The following is a 27,029-nucleotide window of genomic DNA, read 5'->3' on the forward strand; positions in this document are numbered from 1 at the left end:
CTGTCGAACTCGTTGGTGGAAACCAACCCAGGAGTGGTACGATCGAATCATCACCTTTACTGGGTCACAACAGCTATGATACCGTCGTGATCCAATACTACTTTCCAGACGGCACACAGAAGGTATGTACTGAGTAACAGATGTTGAAATTTTGCATCTTCAATGCGTTCAATTTTCCTTTAGAAATCATGACTCACTAAACTGATCCAGCGACCGATTATCTTGCCTGTTCTGAGAAACTTATTTTTGCATGTGCAAGTTTCAGATCCCAGTAGAATGCTTACATTTATAACTTAGCGCGATATCTTGACAGCAGGGTCAAATTCTACATATATGGCCGCTGAAATGTAAATCAGAGCTGTCTAGCATTGGTAAAAAATAGTGGATAATATCTATTTTACCTCTGTGACCTCTAATTATATTTGTGAATTTCAAAAGACGCCCTTACGTCAAAAAATGCATGTCTCCACTACCCAAATTCACCCTTAGCCTTGAACAGGTAGTTTTAAATCGGGCGCCGTGATTTCAGTTACATGATTCAATCGATCCAAAATGGCTGCTGCAACAGGACGCTATTGTTAAACTAGAAGAGGAAAAGCAAAATAAAAGTAGCTCCTGTGTGAGATTCCACTTTCCGGTATCAGAATGCATATCATTTTTATTCACACTTTGATTGATTAAAAGAAGATATCACCCACTAACGCTATTTCTCACAAGCATAATTCATACAGGAAACACGTTCTTTTGGTCTTTCTGAAATATGCCCGGCCATTGACTGCTAGAATGTACGGCTCTGCAATCACTCTACTGGCAGACACGATACAATACTTTTTCGATACAATAAGTTTACCAAAAACGTACTCGTTGCACCCTCACGACTTGATTAGCACATTTAATTTTATTTTATTGCCAAAGATACTGAAATTTGCGTGTAACATGAAACAAAAAGCTAAATATACTAACTATGAAAAGAGCCACAGGCGGTCGGCCCCTCCAACCAAAAGAAAAATGTTTGGTTTTCCCCGAAAGCAGTATACTGAAATTCGTCAAAAAAGACGTACTTGCTAGATGAACATGATGGATTAAGTGAACATTGCAATGTAGCTTGTGCAACATATCTAATTCTCTGACAATGTCTATACTATCGTAAAAGGACATTTAGTAAATATTCAAAAGTACTTGGGTGTTCACCATTCTGTGCAGTGAAAAGACATGAATAGCCACCGAGGGGCTGCAGAAGATGGTGAAGTATCCAGAACAACATTCGCTATATCAGTTTATTCTAATTTTGCATTTTATTCGAAGAGAACAACAAAACCTCGAGCAGAGCCATGAAGCATAAGGATGGTAAGAACGTGTGACATTTAACATCTATTTTGCAGAGAACGGTATATTTTGGAACTGCGTCGCCTAATCAAAGGTCGCATTTCATTATCTTCTCAAGACTTTTTCCGTCGATTCGAATTCTTACGAAGAAATACAGAAACGTTATAACTTCTGAAATATATCGAAAATTTTCTTCGAAATTACAATGATTCGTCATATTAACCGGATTGTATATTCATGAATGACAGAATAAAATTGACAGTGATTGTAACAGTTCTGTTATATAGTACGCGCCTTGAAAATGTAAGACTTAAATATTTGCTAAAACTTTCCGCATGGATATTTTTTACCATTACTCGCTTTTGAAATTTAGGATGAAAAGTACTAGTAGGGGTCATAGTACAAAATTTTAAATTAGAGAAACGCATGCTCTTTGATATTTGCCGGCACTTCAAATCCAAAATGGCCGCCCTCCCCATGTTAACGCAATGTAAGAAATTAAATTTTCGAAACAAAATCAGACAGGGAAAATTTTATTTATTTCCCGGGTTTCAAAATGAGCCCCTATAAATGGTAGATTCTAAAAGTAACATAAACGTTTGAGAGTCCGAATATCTGTTTCCCGGGGCGCATTCTACCTTAAACTTGGTTGTCAAGCATTAATGATAGTACACATATGGATTCACCACGCTTCAAAGATTGAATACACTTAGCTCAAAGGGTTCCTTCGCTGCATTATTCATTCGCATAATCAGCTCTTAATATTTTCAACATATTGCTAAAAGCATCGTTCAGTAATGCGATACGCGTGGTTGAAATGCCCTGAACGAGTTCATAACACAGAAAAAATCAGAATGTATTTGCGTAAATGTCAACTTCCCATGCTTTTTTCCAAATAAACTACTGTACCAGTTTCATTTAGTACAGTTACTGTAAATACACCATACAAATGCCACATAATGCCATATAAACAAAGCCGCCGGCATGTTGGCATTGCTTTTCATTTAAAAGACATAAGAAAGTGGATATATTGCCAAAATAATTTCAACAAAAGCAAAATATTTTCTAATATATGTATATTTTTTGTTCGCAGTCTCTTTTGTTGTTCGTATTACTTCTCTCCTCTTGCATTGTTTGTAATCTTGCTAAACATTCAGCTCCAGTAGAAAGGCATGTGCGGATACGTACACGCTAAAATACCAGCTTAAAATAATTGAAAATATAAACAGATTTAATTGATGATCATACAAACGGGTAACGTTACATCAAATATGCGAACGCAGTACATCGAGTGATAGTTAATGCCTGACCCTTATTTGCATCGCAAATGCATAAACATCAGATCATACTCATCTAAAAACAATCTCAATTGTGTTTCATATGCATATTTGAGTATGTTCGGGAAAAAGAAGAATTCTACAAAGACAGTACACTGAAGAAGAATTTGTCGAATTTCTGACAAAAAGATATAGACCTCGACATTTACGATGAATGAAAGGTCACAATTCTTTTAAAGTATAACTCAAACATGAAAGTAAAACCAAAAGTGCACAGAGAATTGCTGAATTTTGTTGGTGTTAGTATATTTTTCATTCCACAGTTTTGATTGTCACAATATCTAGATGAGAAATAAAACTTACATGAAATATTTAGAGCCATCAAATGAATTCAATCGCTTACCGAAAACTCTTTGACATAATGCAACGTTAGGTTTATGTTTGACATAATCGCGTCACAGAAATCGCCCATGAAATCAAACTAAAAACTACCTTCAATTGCTCTTCTAATGTTAAACACAAAAATGTGATACTCATTTGAAAGTAATGAGGTATTCTGGATATGCCTGTTCATCGTGAAATGTTACAAACATGTTTGGATTACTGATGTTATCGGTTGTCGTGTCGTAACGATCGTTGGTTCCCGGTATGAGGTCTGGTTCTACTATGCCTTTCTTTCCAAGGCACGTCTTGCCGACCAGTACTTTCACTTGGAACATGAATCGATTGCCTGTGTTGGGGTCGACCGGTGAGTAATACGTCTTCAACGAATACTGAGAGCGTACTGCGAAGTAGGCACCCTGACCCTCCCAGGCACCAACTACGAAGAAAAAAAATAGTGAAATAACCAGAACGTGCTATGTGACAGTTGAGTGTCATCGTTTTATCAATATTGAGTAAATGTTCTTTGCAGAAGAGGCGTTTTGAGTAACAAGGAATCTTGTCATGATATTTATTAAGGGCATATGTTTGGTAAAGTGTCATTGGCGATAGACTTCAAAGATGTCACTCCATTTACAGAATTGCAGTAAGGTTAAGAGTTTTAAAAATATTTTGGCACACGTCTCTGTGAATGACTGCATGTCGTTTTAAGGTTCTAAGTACATGGATCTGTTTAATAGTTTGTGCCTTATCATTGAAAATGTTTGTTGTGCTGTAGTGTAGAGAATGCTATTTGTATTGCCTATTCATGTGTATCGGTAATCCGGCAGCACATCAAGTGTACTCAACAATTGGAAGTGATTTTGGGCTGTATCGTCAAACCCTTCAATTGCATAACATGCCTTCAAACAATCAACGTAGCATGTAATAGTAAACCAGACTCATGGCGTGATTGACAGCCTATGAAAACAGCACACATACCTGATGAACCAGCATAAGACCGATTGAATCCTCGTCTGATTATAGGATCCACTGAATCGGCCTTTGTGCCATGATATAGAGTCTTCTCAATCTCCCTGTTGTATAAGAAATTGGTTTCATATTGAGATGCATGGAAATCACAGATGTCGACATGATTGTGAATTTAACACAAGAAAATACCATCTGATTAACACTAAGGTTACATGAAGATACAAAGATTACAGTAGAAGTATAATCAGCCGTTTCATGCATGTACAAGCAAATTATCTCATCGACCAAAGTTGATAAAAGTTGAACAGATTTTGTTCGTTCTAATATAAGAGAATTAACAGACAGTTGCAGTTTCATTTCACACGACTGGAAATTTGCAAATTCATCGAACACTTTGAATTTTCCTTTTTACTCTGGAACTGTTTTTCTAACGTTGAGCGTTGAGTGTAATAAGACACATGAACTTTAAAAAACAGCAACATGAACAGCAAACTAGACCGGTGAAAAGACAACATGTAATGAAACATAAAAGGAGTTGTTTGCTTCACACCTGTTACAGATGTACTTACTGTTTGGGGTATTTCTGTGTCAAAGCCTTTCTCCTCAACGAGTAGATCTGGTACTGCAATTCGTGTTGGATACGCTCGATTTGTTGCACAGTTAGATTGCTGGTTCCTGATTTCTGGAGGAAGTCGGCTTCCACGGTTTTGTATTCTTTCGATGTGTGGGACAGTGTGACGCGGTATGGTTCGTTGTCTTTGTGTTTATGTGGAAACTTATCCCATGTCTTCGGATATTTCACACCTACAACAAAGTGTCAATATTTTTCTTATCATATATGTATACATTTGGATAGATCGATTTATAGATGGATAGTTAGACAGGTAGAGAGAAAGGTATAATCCCCTATTTTCCATGCATGCATGCATGCATGCATGCATGCATACATACATACATACATACATACATACATACATACATACATACATACATACATACATACATACATACATACATACATACATACATACATACATACATACATACATACATACATACATACATACATACATACAACAGACATGTCAGATCTTCTAAGGCATCGGTACTTGTACATACATATCTATTAAAGTGGCACTCCCACTTGGTAACATTTTTAAAACACATTTTTAATGCCTACGGTCGATATTTGACGTGGGTTGTGAGGTATCGATAAAAACATGTCATTTCCCGAACGTATTTTTCATATCCCGAAGTTTTACGATCGTTTCTGATTATGACCCGAAATCCCCCGAAGGTTTGTTGTTGTGCTGATTGACGATATTCTAGGGAGTCCATAATAAGTTCGAACGACGCAATTAATTTACCTCCCACTGCGAAGACTTTATATACAGCATTATGGCTTTACCTCAGGTAAGTCTTTTTAAAACGTCTCCTTAGTGTTTTTCGCTTTCATTATTCGCAATCAGTTGTATTATATTTTAAACCAATGTCACATAGATGTCAGTTTTTTTATTTGTAAAATATTAGCTGCCTCTGATGACTACGTTTTGTCGTCTGCCAGTGCTGAGACAGCCTGTCGGCCGAAACTAAGTTCCGTTTCGTAAAAGTGTTTCCAAATTGAATATGCAAAATAAATGTACAGTTCTGATTTATATAACTGATATCATCTCCCACCGTGTCAAGGTAGATTTTGCCATATTCAGTTTCAAAATGTTGAAATCCTGTCAATGTCCATTGCCACTGTATTGTATTGCACTGTCGACACGAGTCGGCTATCCGTGCTCTTAGCAAGGCAAAGATGTGTTGTACTTAGGTGTGCCGACCACGATTATCCAGGGTGTTTCCGTGATGAAATGTTGGGATTTTTTCAAGTCAAATGTACTCTAAACATTTAGACAGTTTTCCTGTAGAAAGGGTGAATCTGTGTGCGACCAGAATTGAGTTACAGACCATAGATGCATCGATTATCAATGATAAAGAATGCCGAGGTGCTACCGATACTTTTCCCAGCGGCTAAACTTTTCATCTATGCGAATTCTGGTGGAATCAGCAAACTTTCTTTTTCGTTTTTTTTGCTGAGTCAGTAAGACTCTGCTTTCTCCCATGGGGCATGACCGATCATCGACGTGACTGGTACTATGGCGTACAGCAGCGTCAGCGTAGACTCGTACTCCCTAGCTTAGTTGATAGTGGCCTCAGTGCCGAACGTTCGATGTTCAGAAGCTGAGTTTAGGAGGGCCACCGGAATTCAAACTTTAACTTTTTAAAGGACATGTTTTTATCGATATCTCGCCATCCGCGTGCAGTTGTCACGTCAAATATCGACCGTTGGCATTAAAAATGTGTTTTAAAAATGTTACCAATTGGGAGTGCCACTTTAATGTTGCAACTTTGTTCCTTTCAATTTAACAATCGAATGTCACATACTTGAATCGTCAGGTCCTTCTCGTTGTATGATAAATTTCCTGTGTGTTTTGATATGCGTTTCTCTCATCGCATCCAAATCGACACGGTAGACCGGGTTTCCATCCTCTCCAAGTAACTCCATACGTGTATTACGCATCAAGCGTGCTGTCTCCAAGTCAAAGTTCCACAGAGCAGGGAATTCTTGTCTTTTTCTTCCATCAAAGTAATACCTAAAAGGTACATAGAGATTAATGGCATTGGTACATTCAGAATACGCTGATTTTCCCCTTTGATTCGTTGCTTTGGTCTGCAAAGACATTTTATCGACAGATACTGAATGAATATCCCTCAAATAATAGATAAATAACATCAAATATTGATAACACATGATATTGAATGTCGCTGTATTATTCTCTTTACGATTCAACGGAAATATTTGTTTGCACTTTATTTGTGTGTTTATGAAGAGCAGCCAACAGAGTGTATGCTGGAGCATTTTGTCGTACTATTGACTCTAGGGCGTTGTCTTTGACTGAAGAATAAATTGCACGTTAAAAGTATAGGGCTGTCTGAGGGGAATGTAACAAATTCAATTATTTACTCAAAAGGTTCCAAATTCTTAAATGTCGGAGTGTATACTTGTCTAAAGACAACGAGTCAGGTACTACTGTATAATGTAAAATTATAGCTTATTGCATATCAACGGGAGACCTTTTCGCACTTCCGTACTATCCAAGTAAATGAGAGTCGATGTTTTTTTCTCGACTTTGACACGTGACATTGGCGTGTATGTTAATTAAGAGAAAGAAGATTCGTTAACATATAAAATCAATCAACGTTTACCGTCGTTCGCTAAAAATCTACAGAGTCGTTAGGGTTAAAAAGAACACAGGGAAAGAAGATACTTGGAAAATCTGTGCTGTTCGTGTGGAAAGATTGTGTCCAACGAAGCCAAATAAGCCGTATCGTTGTGTACTTTTTAGATGAAAAAGTTTGAAATCAAAAGCAAACTATGTAAAAATGCTTACAGAAGCGAGACCACAGAATGTCTTGCAAACATTGGCGACGAACATACAACTTGAAGTTTAACAGCTAAAAGAGTCATAATGGCCACCAACAGCAAGTGTACAAAAGCTGTGAACAATCGTCCTAATCCATCGCCAAGTATTGAAAAAGTGACATTTTCAAAGAAAGAAGCCAAGGCATTTCTCCGATGATTGAATAATCGCAATCATACCAATCCATAATCCAATGACAGTAGGTCGGAATTCGCAAGACAATAGTTGTAAACATAGAAACAAAACAGCACAGAACAGACAGTAAATAGACGGTACACAAACAAAGTCATATTCATGAAAGAAAGATATATGGACCTCTGGCCAGAAGACCAAGAAGTGATGTCAGGTGTTTCGAAAATAGTAAGCGCATCCTGCCCCACATGTGGCACCCGCCATATATCAATCTATAAGTCAGATAGGTAGTGGTCACTAACTAAGGCCCAATGTCACCGATGCCATCAGTGATCATTTGTCGAAGAGAGATATTGTATTTATCTACCAGCTTGCGATACCTGCCAAAAAAGCGTTTGAATGTAGAGACAAGTCTTGCTCTGGTGTAACCTTGATTTAATAGTTTGTAAGAGAGATGGCCATGTCTCTCTACAAAATCACCATATGAACTGCATGCTCTAGCATATCGAATAAGCTGGGAAATGTATACCCCATAAGCTGGTGAGAGTGGAATATTACTTATGAGGTGTGGAAAATTGATGATACTAAAGTTAAAATCATCTCTCTTGTCATATAGCCTAGTAGAAAGGTGACCATTAGAGTCAAATTCAAGTAAAATGTCCAGATATGATGCAGAAAAGGCCGTTTCTGTAGTTTCTTTAATCTCCAATTCTGGAGGATAAATCATAGCGAGATATCTACTGAATTCAGAGTTTTTCTATATGTTAGATTGAAAGTTCGAGCTACAGAGACCTTTTTCTGTTTAATTAAGTTCTGGATAAATTCTGCCTCATATGAGAACAGAAATAAGTCTGCAAGCAAGGGAGCACAGTTAGTGCCCATAGGAATTCCTATACACTGTTGGAAAATGTGCCCTCCAAATTCTACAAATATGTTGTCGATGAGGAAATCAAGCATACTGATAATGTCTTTCTCGGTATAAAACACTTTAGCGTTAGTTGTATTTTTAACAAAATATGTAAAATTATACCCTAATACCACATATTTGTAACGGCGTGAACCGTTTTTGTAGAAAAATGCTTGGTTGATGATGTTTTTTAAGCGTTCTTTCAATTTATTATGTGGTATTGTGGTATACAATGTGGAAAAATCGAAAGTTTTAATAGATGTTATTTTTGAAACAGATCTTGATTTCAAATTTTCCAAGAGTTCCTTCGAATTTTTTAATATCCACATTTGATTTATACCACTTCGAGAAAAGACAACATCACAGTATGCTTGAAGTCCCCGTTTGAATGATAGTTTTGGTACGCAAAGAAAAGATACAGCTAACGGGGCTTTAGGACGTGCCTCTGAAAAACTAGAAGACGTTAAGCCAACTATGGGAATTGCTGAAATTTAGAAGGTTCGTCAGTTTAACTGATACGTACCAGTGGACCGTTTTCTGTGTTTCTTTGGCAGCAGAGAGTTTATCGAGCCAGTTGTGTATCCGAGTCTTGTATGTGGCCACGTCGATTTTCAATCCTTCCAAACGAAGCACTTTCTTCTGTCCAACGATGGAAACTCTAAGCATGTTCAGAATATCTGGAAGATCTTGAATGAAATAAAAAAATCTTAAATTTGTAAATTATTGGAATTACTAGGATTCTGTTAAACGCCGATACCTGATGAAATATTGCTTAATTTATCGACTGCAAAGTAGTGCTATGTCGTGAGTCTCTACTCGTATTTGGCATATGCATGTGGGAGAACGTCACGGGTGATGTGTCGCCAAGTAGTTTTCAAATTTTTCTCGTCGAATGAGGAGAGCCTTGATGGTACAAACGTCATCGTCTTTCGCCACAAAACGTACAATCTCCCACTTAATTAGGTCTCAAGACGGTACGCCACGGCGATACACATTTTACCAACCCACAGGTCATTGAATAAGATCGTTCTTCATCGTATGCACCCTGTAGCATTCCATATCACCTTACCTAACCAACAACCTCTGCCCTTTCCGCCACCACGACATAACACAACTCATATCAGACTTCTTTAGCATATTGCGATACAAAAGCACAACTAACAAACAGCACTGCGCAATGCCACGTCGTCCACATTGCATGACCACACAGGTACATACAGCCCGATAAAATATATAATATGGGCTATTTGTTCCTTTCCAATTAAAAATAAAGTTCATGAACATGGGAATGGTGCTGAAAGGAGAACTTTCAATACATGAATTTACTGTCTTCCCTGATACGTACTTCCGCTTCCGTCTACAGTATCCATGGAAACATCGACGTGGCTAGTCGTTCCGATCGCTTTCACCTGTTTAAATTCCTCGTCTTTCAATTTCGATATCGAATCATCAACGATGTAATCTGTGATGACTTCCTCGTCGAGGATTTTGTTGATTTCTCGCTCAGCCTGAGCGAGGTCTCCGCCATTGTCAGCGAAGATGGTAATCGTGACTTGTGGAGGACCTTAAAATTGGTAATAATGGCAAAATTAACGAGTCGTTAATTATTTGCTTTCAATATAGATAGAAGGCCGTTCCCTCCTCGAGCTCTTTTTGAAATTTTCAGTACTTGCGACAGTAAGCATAAAAAGATGCCTTCGGTATTCATATCCATCAGTAACATTTCTTTTGCATTCATGAGAAATTTAATTGAGTTTGATCATCATAGCTTAAAGTTTTAAGCATTCTCGCGGATATTGTACATTCTAACAAATTATTACGCACTCTTTGACCGGTGGTAAAAAATTTAATGCATTTTATTCGCGCAAAAACAAAATGGCTTGATGGATGTAACAGTGTAATGACCAATTACGCGGTAAAAACAAACCTTGTTGGGGATAACTGGGTCTCGTTTGTGCATTCCCATCCCGGCTTCGTCCATCACTTGGTCTTCCGTCTTGTGAAATTTGACCAAGTTTCTTGGCAAAGTCGGACATCATTTCTGCTTGGAAAACCACCACTTTCACAGTTTTGAGTGTTTGTGGGCTTGTGATTGCAAAGTGCTTTACGCCTTCTATTATACCACTCGCAGATTCCGCGGGAGATAGTCCAAAATGACCTAAAAAGGGAATGTTGAAACAGTAAATTTTGCCTTCAGTTGATGTCATTTTCCTGTTTAAGGTAGTATGCACCCTCGAAAGTGAAGGACTTAAACTTTTACTCAAACTTTCCTTAATGAAACTTTCAGCCATTCTCTTACTAAATCAAGAATAAATATCGGGAGTCACCGTGCAAATTTTGGTACTAGAGAAACAAATAACCCAAGATTTAAAATTCAAAATGGCCGCCATTCCTGTGTTAACTCTATGGAATAAAAATAGAATTTAAAATTTCGATTTTCGAAAAACTAAGACGGTGAAAAGTTTTCTTACACCAAGAGCTTTTAAATTAACTCCCAGAAGTGGAATATCAGAAAAGAATTGTAAAAGTTTGAGAATCCGAATATCTGTCCCTAAGGCGCTTTCTACCTTAATACATAAAGTACATTAGGTAATGTAAATGTTTACTTAGGCGTAGAAGAATTTGCAGGCTGACCGCTAATTAACATATATGGTAGAAGCGAGATGTGAAAAAAATACATTCCAATCATCGTCATCTTTTTCGTTATTTGTTATTGTTATCATCGTACGTGATGAGATTTTTCGTTAAACGTTTTTCGTCAATTCTATCTCACTAGGCAAAAAATATTTGCTAGTCTGAGAGGGATACTGTACCTGATCCTATGGCAGGCAAAGCAACAGACGACATAAGACAATTTTCAGCCAGTGAAAGACATTTTTCAACACTCCTCTTTAGATCATGGGCTTTTGGACAGACTATGTGTATAATATTGTTGATGTTCCTCAGGTTGCCGGACCCTTTTGTGAATACAAAAAACACAAATGTAAATTGCTTATAAACAATGAAATTTAACAGCACGAGTGCTCACATGAACTGGCTACGCGTAGCGGTGTCTGAGCCCAAGCCCCGGAGGAGGCTTCGGTCCCTAACAAAGGAAAGACTGCTAGGCGGTCGTTCAAGATCACTACAGAAGCACTCCCTCGCATATGCAAGGAATCCGCTTCTTTGTCCTTGTGCGAACACGTAAACACTAGGAAAAGGCACAAACTGAACCAGTGTTCTTCTTTAGTTTTAAAATGTTCAAGGAACTGGTCTACGACAGATCACACTTAGTTACCGGTCAAACCATGCCAAACACCAGTTAAGCATGTTCACGAATTAATTGTATGTATCCATTTATGTATAGTTAATTGTACGTACGTACGTACGTACGTATGTATGTATGTATGTATGTATGTATGTATGTATGTATGTATGTATTATGTGCGTGAGTGAGTGCGTGCGTGCGTGCATGCGTACTTACGTACTTATGTATGTTAAACCTATATCTCTACAGAAGACAACAAGCACATATGAGAAGATCGTGTACTTTTCCACTATATTACAGTCTTAGCGGTTATCATTCGTTAAAATGTTTTCAACGTTATTGCCCGGTTTCAAAAATTGATCAACCGTGTTTACAGTAGGTTTAGTTCGTCGACAGAACTGTAAACTTTATGTTCCCAAAAAGAGCACGAAAAAGAGATGGTCACATACCTGTAATAATTGGACCGGTGCTCAAATCATGTTTGGACCTTTCGTACTCTCTCATTATATCATTTCCTCCGGCTCTGATGATGGCAATACCCACTTGGCTTTGTTCTGAGGGAAAAGAGGAGCTGATTAGATTTTCCAGCCGCAAATATCTTGAAATGCGAAAATTCACAAACTGTCAAAAACTTGAGACTGGGTAAGTATGTCATATTGTACGTGATTGCTGCTTTTCTAGGACCAACAGCAAAGTCTGCACAACTAAATTTAAATCTGCCTGTATCCAAACAGCCAATTTTATCTATTCGCTATAATTGTGGACATATTGGGACTGTTATTCTACAGAATGGTTATATCCAGTCTTCAAAGCCATCAAAACGCGACACATGGAATCAATAACGCTATCATGAAAGCAAAAGAGTAACATACCGTAAGTGTTTGGAATGACTGGGTTAACGATGGCGTCAACACTTTCTTTGGTGAGATCTCCTTGTTTTAAGTCCAACGTGATCTTTCCAAACGTCGCATGAGTTTTTCCTTCCGAAGCTGTGTAATAAAGAACTAAATGTGTGACACTTTTATACGACACATCAAAACTGAACACAAATTAGTGTCCAGGCGGAGAAGTTCAGAAACCTTCTTTGAGGACATCACGTGACGCAATCAGTCATCCTGATCTACAAGATTACTTCCATCGTACAACACTCATTTAAACTTGAAAGTTGTACAACAGTTTAATTCGTAATACTCACTGCAATTACATATCGGTATATTCAGCCTCTTTTCCTTTAGGTCTTGTGTTAGTTTTCTCTCAAATATGAATAAACACTGAAAGTGCTATCAAGAGTTGAAAATTTTGGCAATTGTAAGAGCAGCTATATTTGTCTTAAACCCTTTCAAATATCTATACACTTCGACGAAGGCAGATAGGCAGATATAAATCAGACGACTGATAGGCTTACATTGTAATCCACTTGCATGATGGGAGATGGTGTGATCATTGTCAACGTCATGATAGAGTCCAATCTCGCCCTGAAATGCATCCACACTTTCTGCATTGAAGACGATGAAACGTATATCCTGTAACGGAAAGTTAGTGGTTTTTTTATTTTGAGAGTTCATCACCAAAAATATGTCCATAATAATAATCAATTAATGAATTAACAAAATGGTACACTGTAAAACGACACGAGTCTTGCAGTTCAATGACGTGAGTGTGGTTACCGGAATAAGCACAAGTTATGATACGTCCTATTCAACATATTTTCGATCTTTGACAGAACGACAAAGGATTTGAAAGAGATACATTCCTCAGTATAAATGTGAAACTAGAGAAAAAGCAGTGTATTAACATACATTGTATATAATCGTACCTTTAAGCTTGAATACTTATGTTTATTGGCGAAATGCAAAGCTTCCTGGAACATTACTTCAGCGACCTGTTGAGGTGGAAATCCGAGGTATCCGGTCCCGAGGCTTGGGAAAGCTATGGATGTAAACTTGGACTGGGACGCCTGGTTTAATACCTCCTTCACGACACTTCGCAGAATCTGTAAAACGACATTGAGAATATGAGCTTGAAACTGGTAGCATCTTGTGTGCAAATTCACAAACAATTCCGACGTTTTTCATCGCAATTCACAGTTCATTAGATTGTTAGATTCATGCAACCGATGTAATTAGTGCTTGTGCATTTACACAATGCTTTAAAAATCTGGCAAAGGAAAGTCTGGTCTCGGTTGAGTTGCTCTGGTATTAACTTTGCGTCGAGTACAGGTTACGCTATGTTACGTTAATCACATTAGGTTTCACTTGAATGGCGTAGACTGTCATGTTCGGAAATGTTTGTCTCCAATAGCAGAAATTGCTGATGCATTCTCCTGCACTTTTGTTCTGTGAATAACACTTGGTTTCTTGTTCTACTGCCAAAGATGAATCAAATGTAGAGTGTTCGATTTGTATATATAAATGTTACATTTTAAGACGTTAGTCCAGACTTGAATTCAATTCAATTCAATTCAATTCATACAATTCATTGTACTCAATGCATTGCCTGGAAGAGGCCGACGCTTTGTATTTCGTCATACTACAGGGAGCAGAATGGGAAAATGTACATATGTTTTATCGATCACGTGACAAATAATGAGAAACACTCAAAAGTTACAGCAGCGATGTCCCGTTCTACATTGAACAGATGAATATCTCCTCTACTCTCGAAGACAATACAAAATCAACTTACACGTTTGCCTTTCCCGCCATAATATTTATCAAGTACACAATGATACACCTCCCTACACTTCAGTCTTCCCGACACTGTAGATTTGACGTCACCAACTTGCATGGTTCCTAATGCCTGTGTTGCCTTCAGGGGGAACATTAATAAATTAATGTAGTGAGTTTAGAGTCTTTTCAAACAAAGTACCATTCAAATTCAACTTCAAAGGTCTTTTCTACGTTTTGTGTTTAGTTATTTTAGTTATGTTATATATATATATATATATATATATATATATATATATATATATATATATATATATATATATATATATATATAATAACACAAAATTACTTCAAGTACAAAATAATAATATCTGCTACTTAAGTTTCATGCATCCTGCAATCATCAGACAGAATAAGTGAATTCTGTCTGATGATTTCAGGATGCATGAAACTTAAGTAACAGATATCATTACTTTGTACTTGAAGTAATTTTGTGTTATTATTTATAACGCTCTGCTTTAGCATTGAGCATTGTAATTTCCCACGAGGACATCTGTATACTTCGATATATACACACACACACACATTTACTTCAAGTACAAAACAAAAGTAATATACTGTCCATGCATCTAGCAATCATCAGCTGCATGTACCTTGACTTCGTATTTGAAGTCATTTGTGTAATATTTATGACGCTCTGATTTTAGCATCGAGCATTGTCGACATTGCCTTTTTTATATGAGGATCAGAAGCATTCAGGTGAAGGGGGTGACTCTGTCTGGATCATGTTATCTCGGAAAGTAACGAACAACCGGTACTTACTGTCAACAAGTCATTACCAGCTTTGGAGAAGATTGCCTGTGAGATACCTCCCTTGAACGGGCTTTCCATGTCACCGCTGATAGAATTAACGATTACGTCGACCTATCGTAAATGCCAATAAAAGATACATTTTTGAATTACAACAACTGTCTTGGTGACTTTTTCTCTCGTCAAAGTAATAGTTGTATTTCCATCACCTTGCTTGGCAAAACAGACGTCAGCTCTTATAGATGTACATATTTTTCATGGATTTTTATCACGCTTTACAAATAAAGGAAGATACTTTCCTACTATGTCTTCCACGTAAAACTGCGTATGTATGTATGTATGTATGTATGTATGTATGTATGTATGTATGTATGTATGTATGTATGTATGTATGTATGTATGTATGTATGTATGTATGTATGTATGTATGTATGTATGTATGTATGTATGTATGTATGTATGTATGTATGTATGTATGTATGTATGTATGTATGTATGCATGCATGCATGCATGCATGCATGCATGCATGTATGTATGTATGTATGTATGTATGTATGTATGTATGAATGTATGTATGTATGTATGTATGTATGTATGTATGTAGGTAGGTAGGTATGTATGTATGTATGTATGTATGTATGCATATGTGGGTACAAAGTGACACTTGTTTCACACCATCATATCAATTGGGCAAATGACATAATATTACACATCTCGTAAAAAAGGCTGTTTTGTCGGTCTGACTTTCACATCATTCGTGGTACGATTGTCAGACACTGATGTTCAGTATGGTGAGATCACGGGACTCTGACTCATGAACTGTTTTAGTTTCTTCTACAAACTATTGTAAGTTTCAAACAAACACAATAATTCTTACACATCACACACAAAATGACATACCCTTTCGTTCGATATATCTCCCTGTTTAACTGTAATCTTCTTGCCATTCTTTTCCAATATGTTTGAAGATGGTTTCTCCCGAATCGTCCGTGCGGTCGACAGGCCGCGTGTGTCCCTGCGTTCGCTAAATTTGCCCTGGATAAAAATAAAACGTCACACTGTTACAAATTACAATTTCTCACGGGATTTCTTGAGTTATGTACAGCTTGTAATGATAACATGTCTTGAATAGCCATTATATATTGTTTCAACATTTTTTGTATTTTATGAATGAATTTATGTAATGGTACTTTGTTTTCTAATTTCATATTTCAGACGACTAAGACGTATTTCGAGTAATGGCAAAATTTAAATACAAACCAGAAATATGACGCTATTTCTTACCATGGAGGTAATCCCAATTCTACCTAAATTGGTCTTACAATTTTTTTCAAAATGGCGACTTTGATTTGGACGTACTAAAGGTCATCATTACCTGTTTTTTGACCTGGATTGCGCACGCCACTTTGTGTTCAACACTCCTGACAAGGTCTTCGCCCCGGCCTGCGATGAAGAGTTTACACCGACCTAGAAGAGCAAAGGGCATTACTTCCAAGGTATAGAGTGCGCCTAATACGACAGCTTTTTTGAAATTAAAAATCTTTACAGTCACTGTGCTTTTCTGGTCTGCTGCTTGTATGGACTTATTTTGTAATCTGCGAAGTCAATCCGAAGTTATCAATCTTGTTCTTATGAGAATCGAAAAAGTCTGAGTTAACAAAGTCTGAGTTAACAAAGGCTACAGTGGCCATTTCGAATTTAAGGTAGGTCGCGCCTCGAAAACAAAAGACAAACTTTTGCCCATACTTTCCTTTAAAGGGACATAAGCTGTAACTTATGGCAAGTATTTCAGTATTCTGCTTCTGTATATCAACTACGGTGACCGTGTCAGACCCTTATCCGTTTGTCATGCTGAAGTTTCGAGTATTCTTTTCGTCAACACAGTTTGTTTGTGTGTAGTGATCATTGTTTATTGTTTACAGATAAATTTTGATCCAGACTTGAAGACAATTTTCGACAATAACAATGGAGATTGTACTCATATAGGTTGTGTTGATATGCTAAATACTTGGCATTAAATTACAGTTTAGGGATTCAATGCAGAAAATGAAAGGAAACCACAGAACAAAAGTTCTGAGGAAATAGCCAAAAGATACAGCTTATCGAGCTTCAAGCAAACGATATTTGAAATTCAAAATGTGTTATCATATACCTACATTCACGTGCCTGTGTAAAGCTATGGGAGAAAGCGCCCTCAGATCCGTGCATTTTTTTACGTATCACGCCCCGGCCCGGTGCCCAAATATGGGCAATCGCGTGCATTTCTGAACTACCTCGATTCTGGTTACTACGCGCGTTGCTATCCGCAAACGTTCCATTCGTACACAAAGCCAGCGCGAGATTAGGAAAACGTCTGCTCGCTCAGATCGTAGTTGCGCGTGGCGACAGTGGAGCCGCGCCGGTGACATCGGCTTTTATTTCTAAATTCTAGTGAAATCCTGTGTGTAGGGCCTACTAAGTGCGTGCCTGTTCATTGTAAATTGCAAGAAACTGACATCACGCTTTTGTCCTTCTTACACCTCGATTTCAACCTGGATCTCTGTTGGTCACGTAATAGTACGGATGTTGCATTGCGCGTTCTAGAATTCTGCAGGTAAACAAATGACGTCATTATGTATGTCAATCCGCGACGGGAAGCGGCCATCGTATTTATGAAAAACTGACACAAATGGCGATGAATTTTGATATCGCACGCATTTTTATCTCCTAAACAATGTTGAATATTATGTAAACTACATATTTATCATTCCATAAGGTATATGATAAAGATTATTATCTCTATGTTGAAAATAACATTTCATATTTACGCTATAGCTTAAAATGAGACCCAACAAGTGTTAGGTCAAAGTAATATTGTACAGTTAGTTCGAGAATCCGAATACCTGTCCCAAAGACGCGTTCTACCTTAAAATATCTGTAAATTTTAGCTTGAAAACGAATTTTCTTGGTGAAAGTGGTTTAGCAAACATTTTAAGGTCTTCGGTTTTGAGGCGCGTAGTACCTCTATATGCGATTCATGAGGTAGCACCTGTAATCGTTCGTCTGATCTTGCCATGACACTTTACAATATTATCTTGTGTTAGGGTGTTTGCGCTTAAAACTGTGCGTAATGCATTTTAGACGTTGAATTTGATCGCTCGATATGGTGGGGGTTCTTGTTGAGAGAAGTCAACTATGAAAGCTTGAGTGAAATTAAAGGTATACTGTCACCTATTCCAATTTTGCCACAGTTACCATGGAAAAAGAAAATCAAACCAATCACAGATTTTAAGCGGGTGGCCCCTTTTTAAAAACAGCGCCCTCACATGGACATTTTGAATACCAAGGAACGCCCCTATTACCATATATGGGCATATTTAGAATACAGGTGACTGTATACCTTTAAGCAATTCGATTTTGCTAGCTTTTGACAGCGTTTAACACACCACATATTTCTGTTACCTGACTATACCAATGTGAGTTTTGCCACTTTTCGTGAACGCATACCTTGGTTCTTGATTCGAATTTCTTTCTTGTTCTTTTCAACTGCTGACAAGATCTTGTTGATTTCCCTCTTCGCGTCGCCGGTGACCTCCGGATTGCCTTCCAACAGAATACCGTTTTCTTTCACAGCCATTTTACCCTTCGATGTGTATAGTTTCCGGCGGATGCCTTCGATAGAGTCGTTGTCCTTGTGGGCTTTGATGTAACGCAGTATGCTTGGGTCCACTCTGATAAAATCCGACGTCTTCAAGTTGGCCTGGATGAAATCCCGCAGTCTCTTCCTAGCGGTGTCCACGCCTTCGTTGGGACCAGCGACCGACAACGCCTTCTCACCAAAATTAATCTCAACCTCCAAAGTCTTCTGTAAATTAGATACTAAAGCGTGGAATTCTTCAAGTTCCAATATGGTGGAGATATCTTCTTTAGAAGTCTCCTCGGCTACTTTAAACTTGCCCTGTATGAATTCATGAGCTTCCTTTACTCTGTCTTTCGTCAAAGCTGCGATGATGATCTCTGACCCTTGTATTTCTACCCAGGTTCCAAGTTTCCTTTCCTTCAGTAATTGGAGCAGGCGCTGTTTTCCTGGTTTCCTTCCAGGAAAGATGCCAGGCACGTCTTCAGACGAAATCGTTTTTCGATGATCGAATCAAGGGCTTGATAAACGTCGCACTTGGCAGATTGCACTTCGTGCTCCTGGCACCCGGTGAATGTCACGTGACCCAATTTCAAATCTATGCTGATATCCACGTCTTTGTGCCTAGCCCGGATTGCGTCCAACCGCTGTCGAAGAACGAAGAGCTTGCCCCTGTTTTGTTGATTTATCTTGGAGGTCTTCCTTCGAGATTCGCGATCCATTTTCTCCAAGTGGGCCTGGACGGCATGCTGAATCTTCTTTCTGGCGTTCTCGACTTCGGAAGACTTCCCGATCAACTGAATCTCGTGCTCTCTGTCATCCATCTTCATCTTCAGCACGCCCTGCGAGACTTCTTCCAGGTCGGTTAAAACTTCATCCCACAATTGTGGGACGACCGGCACGCTGACCTTTGAGTATCCACCAAAAACACCAGCGAGGGCTGTCTGACTTGTAATCTCCCAATCTTCCTTACTGCTTTTTCCGTTCACGTCTTTCGATGCAACGACGCGGATCGTGTCTTCGCCGATGTCTCGTGTCGTTGTGGCGTCAACTGCCGCCATGGCATCTCGAAACTCTGCGAGATATCCTTTATTAGCTTCGATAAAGTGGATTATATCGCCATCGATTGGTACAGTGTATTCTGGCCTGATATCGGTCAAATGCTTCTTAGGGGGCGTGTATGCTTTTTGTTGGGTACGTTCTCTTTCAAGGGAAGGTTTTCCTTTCCTTGCGACGTACTGTTTCCGCTGGACAGGGGGTGTATCCTCTTCCAGCGACTGGCAGCCATCTTCGACGACGTCATCATCTTCAAAGGGAGATTCGTCGGAATCGTCACCGACGCCGTCGTAGAAGACACTCAGCGATAGCGAGTGGCTCTGGAAAGAGTGCGAGCGTCTGATAACCTCACCGATAGCTACAGACAGGCGGATTGGAAATAGTCAAAACGTTAGAAGAACACACATTTTTAAGTTACAGAAAAAGTAATTTATGAAAGTTACAAAGACGATGGGGTGTACAGGTAGCAAGATTTTGAAGGCTAAAACATATCAATATTGACCGATTTGAAGCAGCATGTCGAAGAAAATCAAGAGACAAATGAAAGCCAACTGCTTCCATAAAGAAACATAATTCAAAAAAGATTGCATGACGCACAACTTACTGGCAGACTCGGTGAATGTAACTTTAGCCGAGGTTCTGCTTGGGTCCAACGATATTTCATCGATGTCGCCACCACCGCTTCGCCTCTTGTTTTCGAAGTACAGCTCTAGCCAGTCTTTACTAACCCCTTTAGGCAGGTGTCTGATGATTACTGTCCTAGTTTCATTCACTGGGAACAGCTGTAATTCAGCTCGATCCAATACCTTCTTTTTGGTTGATCTTTCATCGAATTCTTGTATAACTTCTAGAACATCTACGGAAAAATCCGAAAGTAAACATTGAATTACTTTCACAAACAGACAAACTCTAACCTCTCTCTCTCTCTCTCTCTCTCTCTCTCTCTCTCTCTCTCTCTCTCTCTCTCTCTCTCTCTCTCTCTCTCTCTCTCTCTCTCTCTCACACACACACACACACACAAACAGATTAGAATAAGTAAACCAATACCCATATTCACTGGTTATGATTCAGAGTTGACAAATTCAAGAAACAAAGACTTTATATTTTAATCTTAAAGCCGACGCTATGATATCGTTTGGGCCAAAGTGCTTCTTCTGGAAGTTTAATTTAAGGGTACTATACTAGAGTATTTTGGTCATGAATCATTTTTACTGAAGAAAATTCACAAAATGGACAAAAACAGATAACATGCAGGGTACCCCAAGGTTCTCAACTCTATGTCTGATTTATATCAATGACTATGTAATTCCACTAGTTATTTAATTTTCGTTATTTGCTGACGACTCCAATATTTTCAGATCTATTTGTTCCCATACTATAAATTTGAATAGTGTAAATGTCGAGTTCAATAAGCTCACCATCATGCAGATAAAACAATTTATATGGTTATTAAAACATCAAAGAGCAATATTACACCGGAGAGTAACTTGTATATTGGTTCAACAAAAATTATAAATGTCTCTTCTGTCGGGTATCTTGTTGTAAAATTCGACCAATCACTTTCTTGGAAGTCTCACATTACCAGAGTTGTGAGAATTATTACTCCAAAAATTGGCATTATTTTCACAAATCAGGCAATTTGTGCCAGGGTCTGTACTTATCAATATTTACGATGCTTATATTTTACCTTACCTTATTTATTGTATAGAAATCCGGGGAAACACTTATACAAGTTACCTTGAGCCCATTTTTCGTCTCCAAAACAATATAGTTCGTTTGCTTACTTTTTCCAGATTTTTGGCCCTGAGCCCTTATTTCACGAGTTGTAAATGTCATGAACATTTAAAGTTAACTAAATGTTAATCATGTATATTTGCATTTTATCTAAAGCATTATAATTTACCCCATAACATGGAACATTTTCGAGACCTTCCCTGCAACGGTTTCTCAACACTTGCAGCTCACGATGGTAATCGTCGAGTCCCACCCACAAAACTTCGAATTACTCAGCTCAATCTGAAGTATGCAGTTGTCAAACACTGCATGGAATTCTCTGCCATCGTCACTAAGGTAGTTACAATCAATACACTCTCTCAAATCAGATTTGAAGTCTTATTTTTCAACTGCATAGCGTACTGTTTTATTTATTATTATTAATATAAAGCTGAAAAGTTTTCTCAGTCCCGTTGCGGTTTTCATCCTTGATTTTGCCTTGTACATATTCTATAAGTTCGGGGCCATGGACTAGACTTATCGTAATGGACTATTTCCATGGTGTTCAGCAGTAACATTTTAAGAAATAAAATGTTGTCGTTGTCATAATGTTTATTTACTTGTTTTTGTTAACAAGTAACCATCAGCAATTGTCAATTCTGCCTTTTTTGGTGAAATAATAAAGTATGTATATATATATATATATATATATATATATATATATATATATATATATATATATATATATATATACACACACCTTCAAATGGAAGGGCGGGTTCGCAAAAGTGTTCGTCATGATATTAGAGCACGCCCTATTTTAGGGATCTTGATTTGTGTGGCAAGTTGAACATTATTACTCATTTAAAATCATTTTCAAAAACACCAACCGATGGCGGGCTTGAACTTCACAGTCGCTGTCCTCCTGCTTCTCTCCCTGTCAATATGGACGACGTTACTTCCGGTTACATCTTTGAGGAAATACCCGAGTCCGTCGTCGGTGGTTTCCCGGGAAACATTCTGTCAAATAAAGAAGAATAACTTAGGATCGACTGACACTCCATAAGGTTATCAGTCAGTCTGTCTGTGCAATTTCCGTCGGAGATGTCTGACTGTTTGGCTGGCATTCAACTGATTGTGAAATAACGACATAAACGTACTCTATTTTATTTTATGCTTTTTTCTCTTTCGTTACTGATGATATAATTGATATCACCAGTTCTAATTGGTGTACATGTGTTGCACACGTGTACAACTGGCATAAGAGTAGCAAATTAGAATAAAGATGAGAACACATCAAGTATGTCTGGTGCCCATTACGCATTCACGCCATCGTCATATTGGAAGAGTTTGATGTCAGAAAATATAATCTACCTATCTGACGATCACTTGAATGCGTGAAACTCGAGTAATAGGTACAAAACACACTTGATGTGTTCATATCGTTATTGTATGTATGTATATATATATATATATATATATATATATATATATATATATATATATATATATATATATATATATATATATATATATAAAGTATTCCATAATAAAGTGTTACCGAGATCATTCAGGTTCAGAATTGTGAACTATGTGCGACTGCGATACGGACTGTAAGAAAACAAACTCGTAAATAATTGTTCTGATGTTTATGGTCTTTGCCTTTGATATGAGCCTTGGTGATAAATTGCTAGGGTCACTAATGGTGAGATGATAACTGTATGTAAATAATCACTAAACAGATTGTATATAGAAGGTGTCTTTACGAACACAATCGCAGAAAGTATATAGAAGCAGGTAGACAGAGGCACAGAATAACAGAAAAGAGGGCAGCAGGTAGGCGCCATAGACAAAAGAAGGGACAACACCTGGCAATATGTAACACCCATGTTTAAGATATAAACGGTGTTATCTTTGAAGACTATGCGTCTCTACCTACTCAACACTGTTTCTGTATCCCAACATCCTCACGCTAGCTATCCCCCTCCTGAAGGGAGACGGTAAGCTGTCATAAAATATAACATTAATAGAAATGGAGTTGGGAAATAGCTGTTAGAAAACAACTCACCTATTCCGACTTCACTGACTTTCTTCACAAATGAACAATTTGTGTGTATTCAAATATTCTCTGTCTGTTCATAGAATTTGAAACCCCGTTTGGTCTGGTTTTTGAAGGTGATTTGTCTGATATTTTGCGGAATGTTATTGCATAATTTTCCACTTGCTAATAGATTGATAGTAAATTGTCATGGCATATATTTTATCTTTAAAATTCTAAGATATTCTTTCTGGTATGTATTTGTGACTGATTAGTGTGTACAAATCGTGAAATGAACAAGGAAAACATTGCTAGCTCTAATATGTGCTTTTGATAAATACTGAATTCGAAGATGCTCAATTTTTTAAAGTGAGATGGTACTCTCCAGTCACTGAAAATTATAATGAGTACAAGTTTCTTTTGTTCTAGAAAATGTCATGAAGATATGTTGGCTAGATATTACCCAACAATTTAAAACCATAAGAAATATGCGGCAAAAGGAATATACGACGAAAAGCACATATTGTTAGAGACAATTTCGAACGCTAAGAAACATCCAGTCAGTTTGCTAATAATTATATATATATATATATATATATATATATATATATATATATATATATATATATATATATATATATATATATATAATGACCTATGCAGTGACCATACAGTGTAAGTAATTTGGTAATTTGTCCGCGCATGAAAACACGTTTCACACATGCGCACATACGACCATCGAAAAGCTTCCATAAATGGAGCTACAGGGCGAGGTACACAGCTATAACCAGCTGATCGTAGCACAGATGACACTGAAACATATTGATACTCACTTTGACAATTAAGGTTGTATTGTCGATGTTTTCTGTGGCACGTAACTTGACCTTCAGCTCTTGTCCCTCAAGGGTGTGAGTTTGAGCAGCCACCCTCTCAGCAGCTGTCAAAGCAACGAGGACGTATTGTTATTTGCCATAGGTCAATTAACGGTCACTGCATGCACATAAACGCACATACATACCTACCTACCTACCTACCTACCTACATACATACATACATACATACATACATACATACATACATACATACATACATACATACATACATACATACATACATACACACATAGGTACAGACGTAGATACGTTCCTATGAACATACAGACTAACAACAAGCCATATACGCAAGTACAGTAATATATTTATGTGTTTCCACGTAAGGCGCTTTAAATAAAATCCTTTGTTTACCGTCCGGATGCTGGTACGTTTTCAGAGACAATGAAGAAAACAAACACAATGTTAACACTATTACAACTTGAAATCAAAATATTATTTTTCCAAAGGAAACCAAATTAAAATTGAGCTTATATTTTGTCTGTGTTGGTTTTTTCCCCTGGTTGGCGGGTAGATTTTTCAAAAATCCAAGGACGGCAAACAAAAAATTTTCTTTAAATTGCCTAATCCGAAAGTAATACTCGTACGAACAGTTTCACTTTCCACTTGTCACAATGTCTCTTTACTGCCTGCTTCCAATTGAAAGGCATGGCAACAGAGATATGGAATGGGGTCGACCTGAAACTAACATGTACTTGTCGTACGTATGACTCAATTTCGGCATTGAGTGGGTGTTGTTGAGAGGCCCCGGTTATATATATAGATGTGTGTGTGTTGAGTGTTTTTCCCCAGCACAATGTACCTTGTTAAAGGTCGATCGACGAGTCAGACATGTTACAGATAAGAACCGACCCGATAAGAGCCAACCCGATTATACGGAAATAGACTGTTCTTAAAAAGTGTCGAAAATATGATATTCGTTTTTAGTCTCTTCTACATCTTTGAACAAATTTATTCCTTAAGCACTGGCTCTCTACCAGGATTTTGCACTTAAGAAAAGTAACAGTACTTTCGCTTTGTTTGTTGGTGACGTCATTTGACCTGACACAATTAAAAAGAACAATGCGCAGTATAAAAACTTAAACTTTGACACCATGTCACTCCCTTTGATTTATCAACATGTCGTCACAACTGTTCCACGTGCAAATGGTTTCAAAATTGTGTTAATCGATTATTGGCAATGTATTCTTTCGCCGGAGATAATTTGGTTATTATTTCCCGCCAAATACGTTAAATGTCGATCACCAAAGAGGTCTTATATCCGCAACCAAATACCCTCGCTTGTTGTTTATAAACTCTAAGTAAATGTGTCACACACCTTTACATCAATCCATCCATCGATCCGTCCATCCATACACAAACAGACACTAGATTAACAGTACTATCACTTTCACTATTTCTGATTAATCTTCAAGCTTCTATCAATATGCTACAAACCGAACTTTTCCGCCCGTCCACTGGTGTTTGTCCTTTTGAGTTGTTATTCCCATTACAAGTTTAGTCATACAAAATGATATCATTCTTCGGATACTTTCTCTTTTTCGGGTCGAATTCTTTTCATAAAATTTTAATAGAGAGTATTTCCCGTACATCCATGACCTTCCCCTAAATTTTTAGTGTTCTCTACTCAACTCTGATTTTTTCGGTGCCGCCAATGGCTAGGATAAAGCTGTAGGCCTATATATCAGTGAATGTTATGCTTATGATCCATATCTGTGACGTCAATCTGTCACGGTGAAAACTTCACTCAAGCCTTATTCCAGCAAGTTCGACTGGTACATTGTTGCATTTAGCAAGTTACGATTATCTAAATCACTGTTTATATCAAGCGATTGCTAAGGCTCTCCATCACGGGGTTAGACACCACACCATACCCCCTCTCCATCATTTCATAAGCTACTTTCATTTTTAAGAAGCACCAGTATGTGAGATTCCAACGAATGATCTGCAATAAATTATTATACAAACTTGATGTCCTATCTTACCTTCTGGATCGTCGAATGTGACGAGAACCACATTTCCTTTCCGCCTGAGATTGCTGATCGTGCCCCCACCGGACCGTCTCTTGTTCTCAAAGTACAGCTCTATTGTCTCCGTGTTCGATGTGCAACCGATGACTTCGACTGTTGATCCGACAGCGGTAGCCGTGGCCATTTTGTATCGGCTTGAACCGCGAATGCGAGCGAATGAATGAATGAACGGTCTCTCCCGGGACTGGAGACGAGGCCGTTCAGCTCAACTGCAAACACCAGTACGTGTACACGCCCGCTGTAAGGACAGGTCCGTTGTTCACTGCTAAATCAAAATTCTTTCGGTTTCATCGATATACAGCGCAATGAAAGGGCGATCAAACCCAACACGCAAAATCATGCAATGCCGCTGTTTAATTTGGGTATTTCCTGAAGTCAGGTGTATTTCGCAGAAAGAGGGGAAACCCCGGCACCCACACTGTGAGTGCGCCCTCTAGAAGTGTGTCTTAATCAGCATGATCTGCGTATGGAAGACCGGTCACGACATGCGACATGCGAGTTTT

At 38.0% G+C, this 27,029-nt stretch overlaps 2 protein-coding genes across 2 annotated transcripts; both read right to left on the bottom strand.

The window, feature by feature from the left end:
• Positions 1 to 631: 631 nt before the first annotated feature.
• LOC139147563 (protein mono-ADP-ribosyltransferase PARP14-like) lies at positions 632 to 19,224 on the bottom strand. The gene is made up of 17 exons (XM_070718689.1): positions 18,670 to 19,224; positions 16,559 to 16,650; positions 16,084 to 16,218; positions 15,195 to 15,296; positions 14,392 to 14,514; positions 13,526 to 13,702; positions 13,115 to 13,232; positions 12,582 to 12,698; positions 12,159 to 12,263; positions 11,276 to 11,419; positions 10,390 to 10,620; positions 9,808 to 10,026; positions 8,986 to 9,148; positions 6,387 to 6,595; positions 4,526 to 4,760; positions 3,966 to 4,060; positions 632 to 3,423 (listed from the first exon to the last, which is right to left on the bottom strand). Exons 1-17 carry the CDS (start codon positions 18,797 to 18,799, stop codon positions 3,137 to 3,139), a joined length of 2,682 nt encoding a protein of 893 aa, XP_070574790.1. The 5' UTR covers positions 18,800 to 19,224; the 3' UTR covers positions 632 to 3,136.
• Positions 19,222 to 26,893, bottom strand: LOC139147565 (protein mono-ADP-ribosyltransferase PARP14-like). The gene is made up of 5 exons (XM_070718690.1): positions 26,482 to 26,893; positions 24,440 to 24,543; positions 22,459 to 22,588; positions 20,460 to 20,711; positions 19,222 to 20,213 (listed from the first exon to the last, which is right to left on the bottom strand). Exons 1-5 carry the CDS (start codon positions 26,648 to 26,650, stop codon positions 19,222 to 19,224), a joined length of 1,647 nt encoding a protein of 548 aa, XP_070574791.1. The 5' UTR covers positions 26,651 to 26,893.
• Positions 26,894 to 27,029: the final 136 nt, after the last annotated feature.

The sequence above is a fragment of the Ptychodera flava genome, chromosome 13, assembly GCF_041260155.1.
Source record: "Ptychodera flava strain L36383 chromosome 13, AS_Pfla_20210202, whole genome shotgun sequence".
Lineage (NCBI taxonomy): Eukaryota > Metazoa > Hemichordata > Enteropneusta > Ptychoderidae > Ptychodera > Ptychodera flava.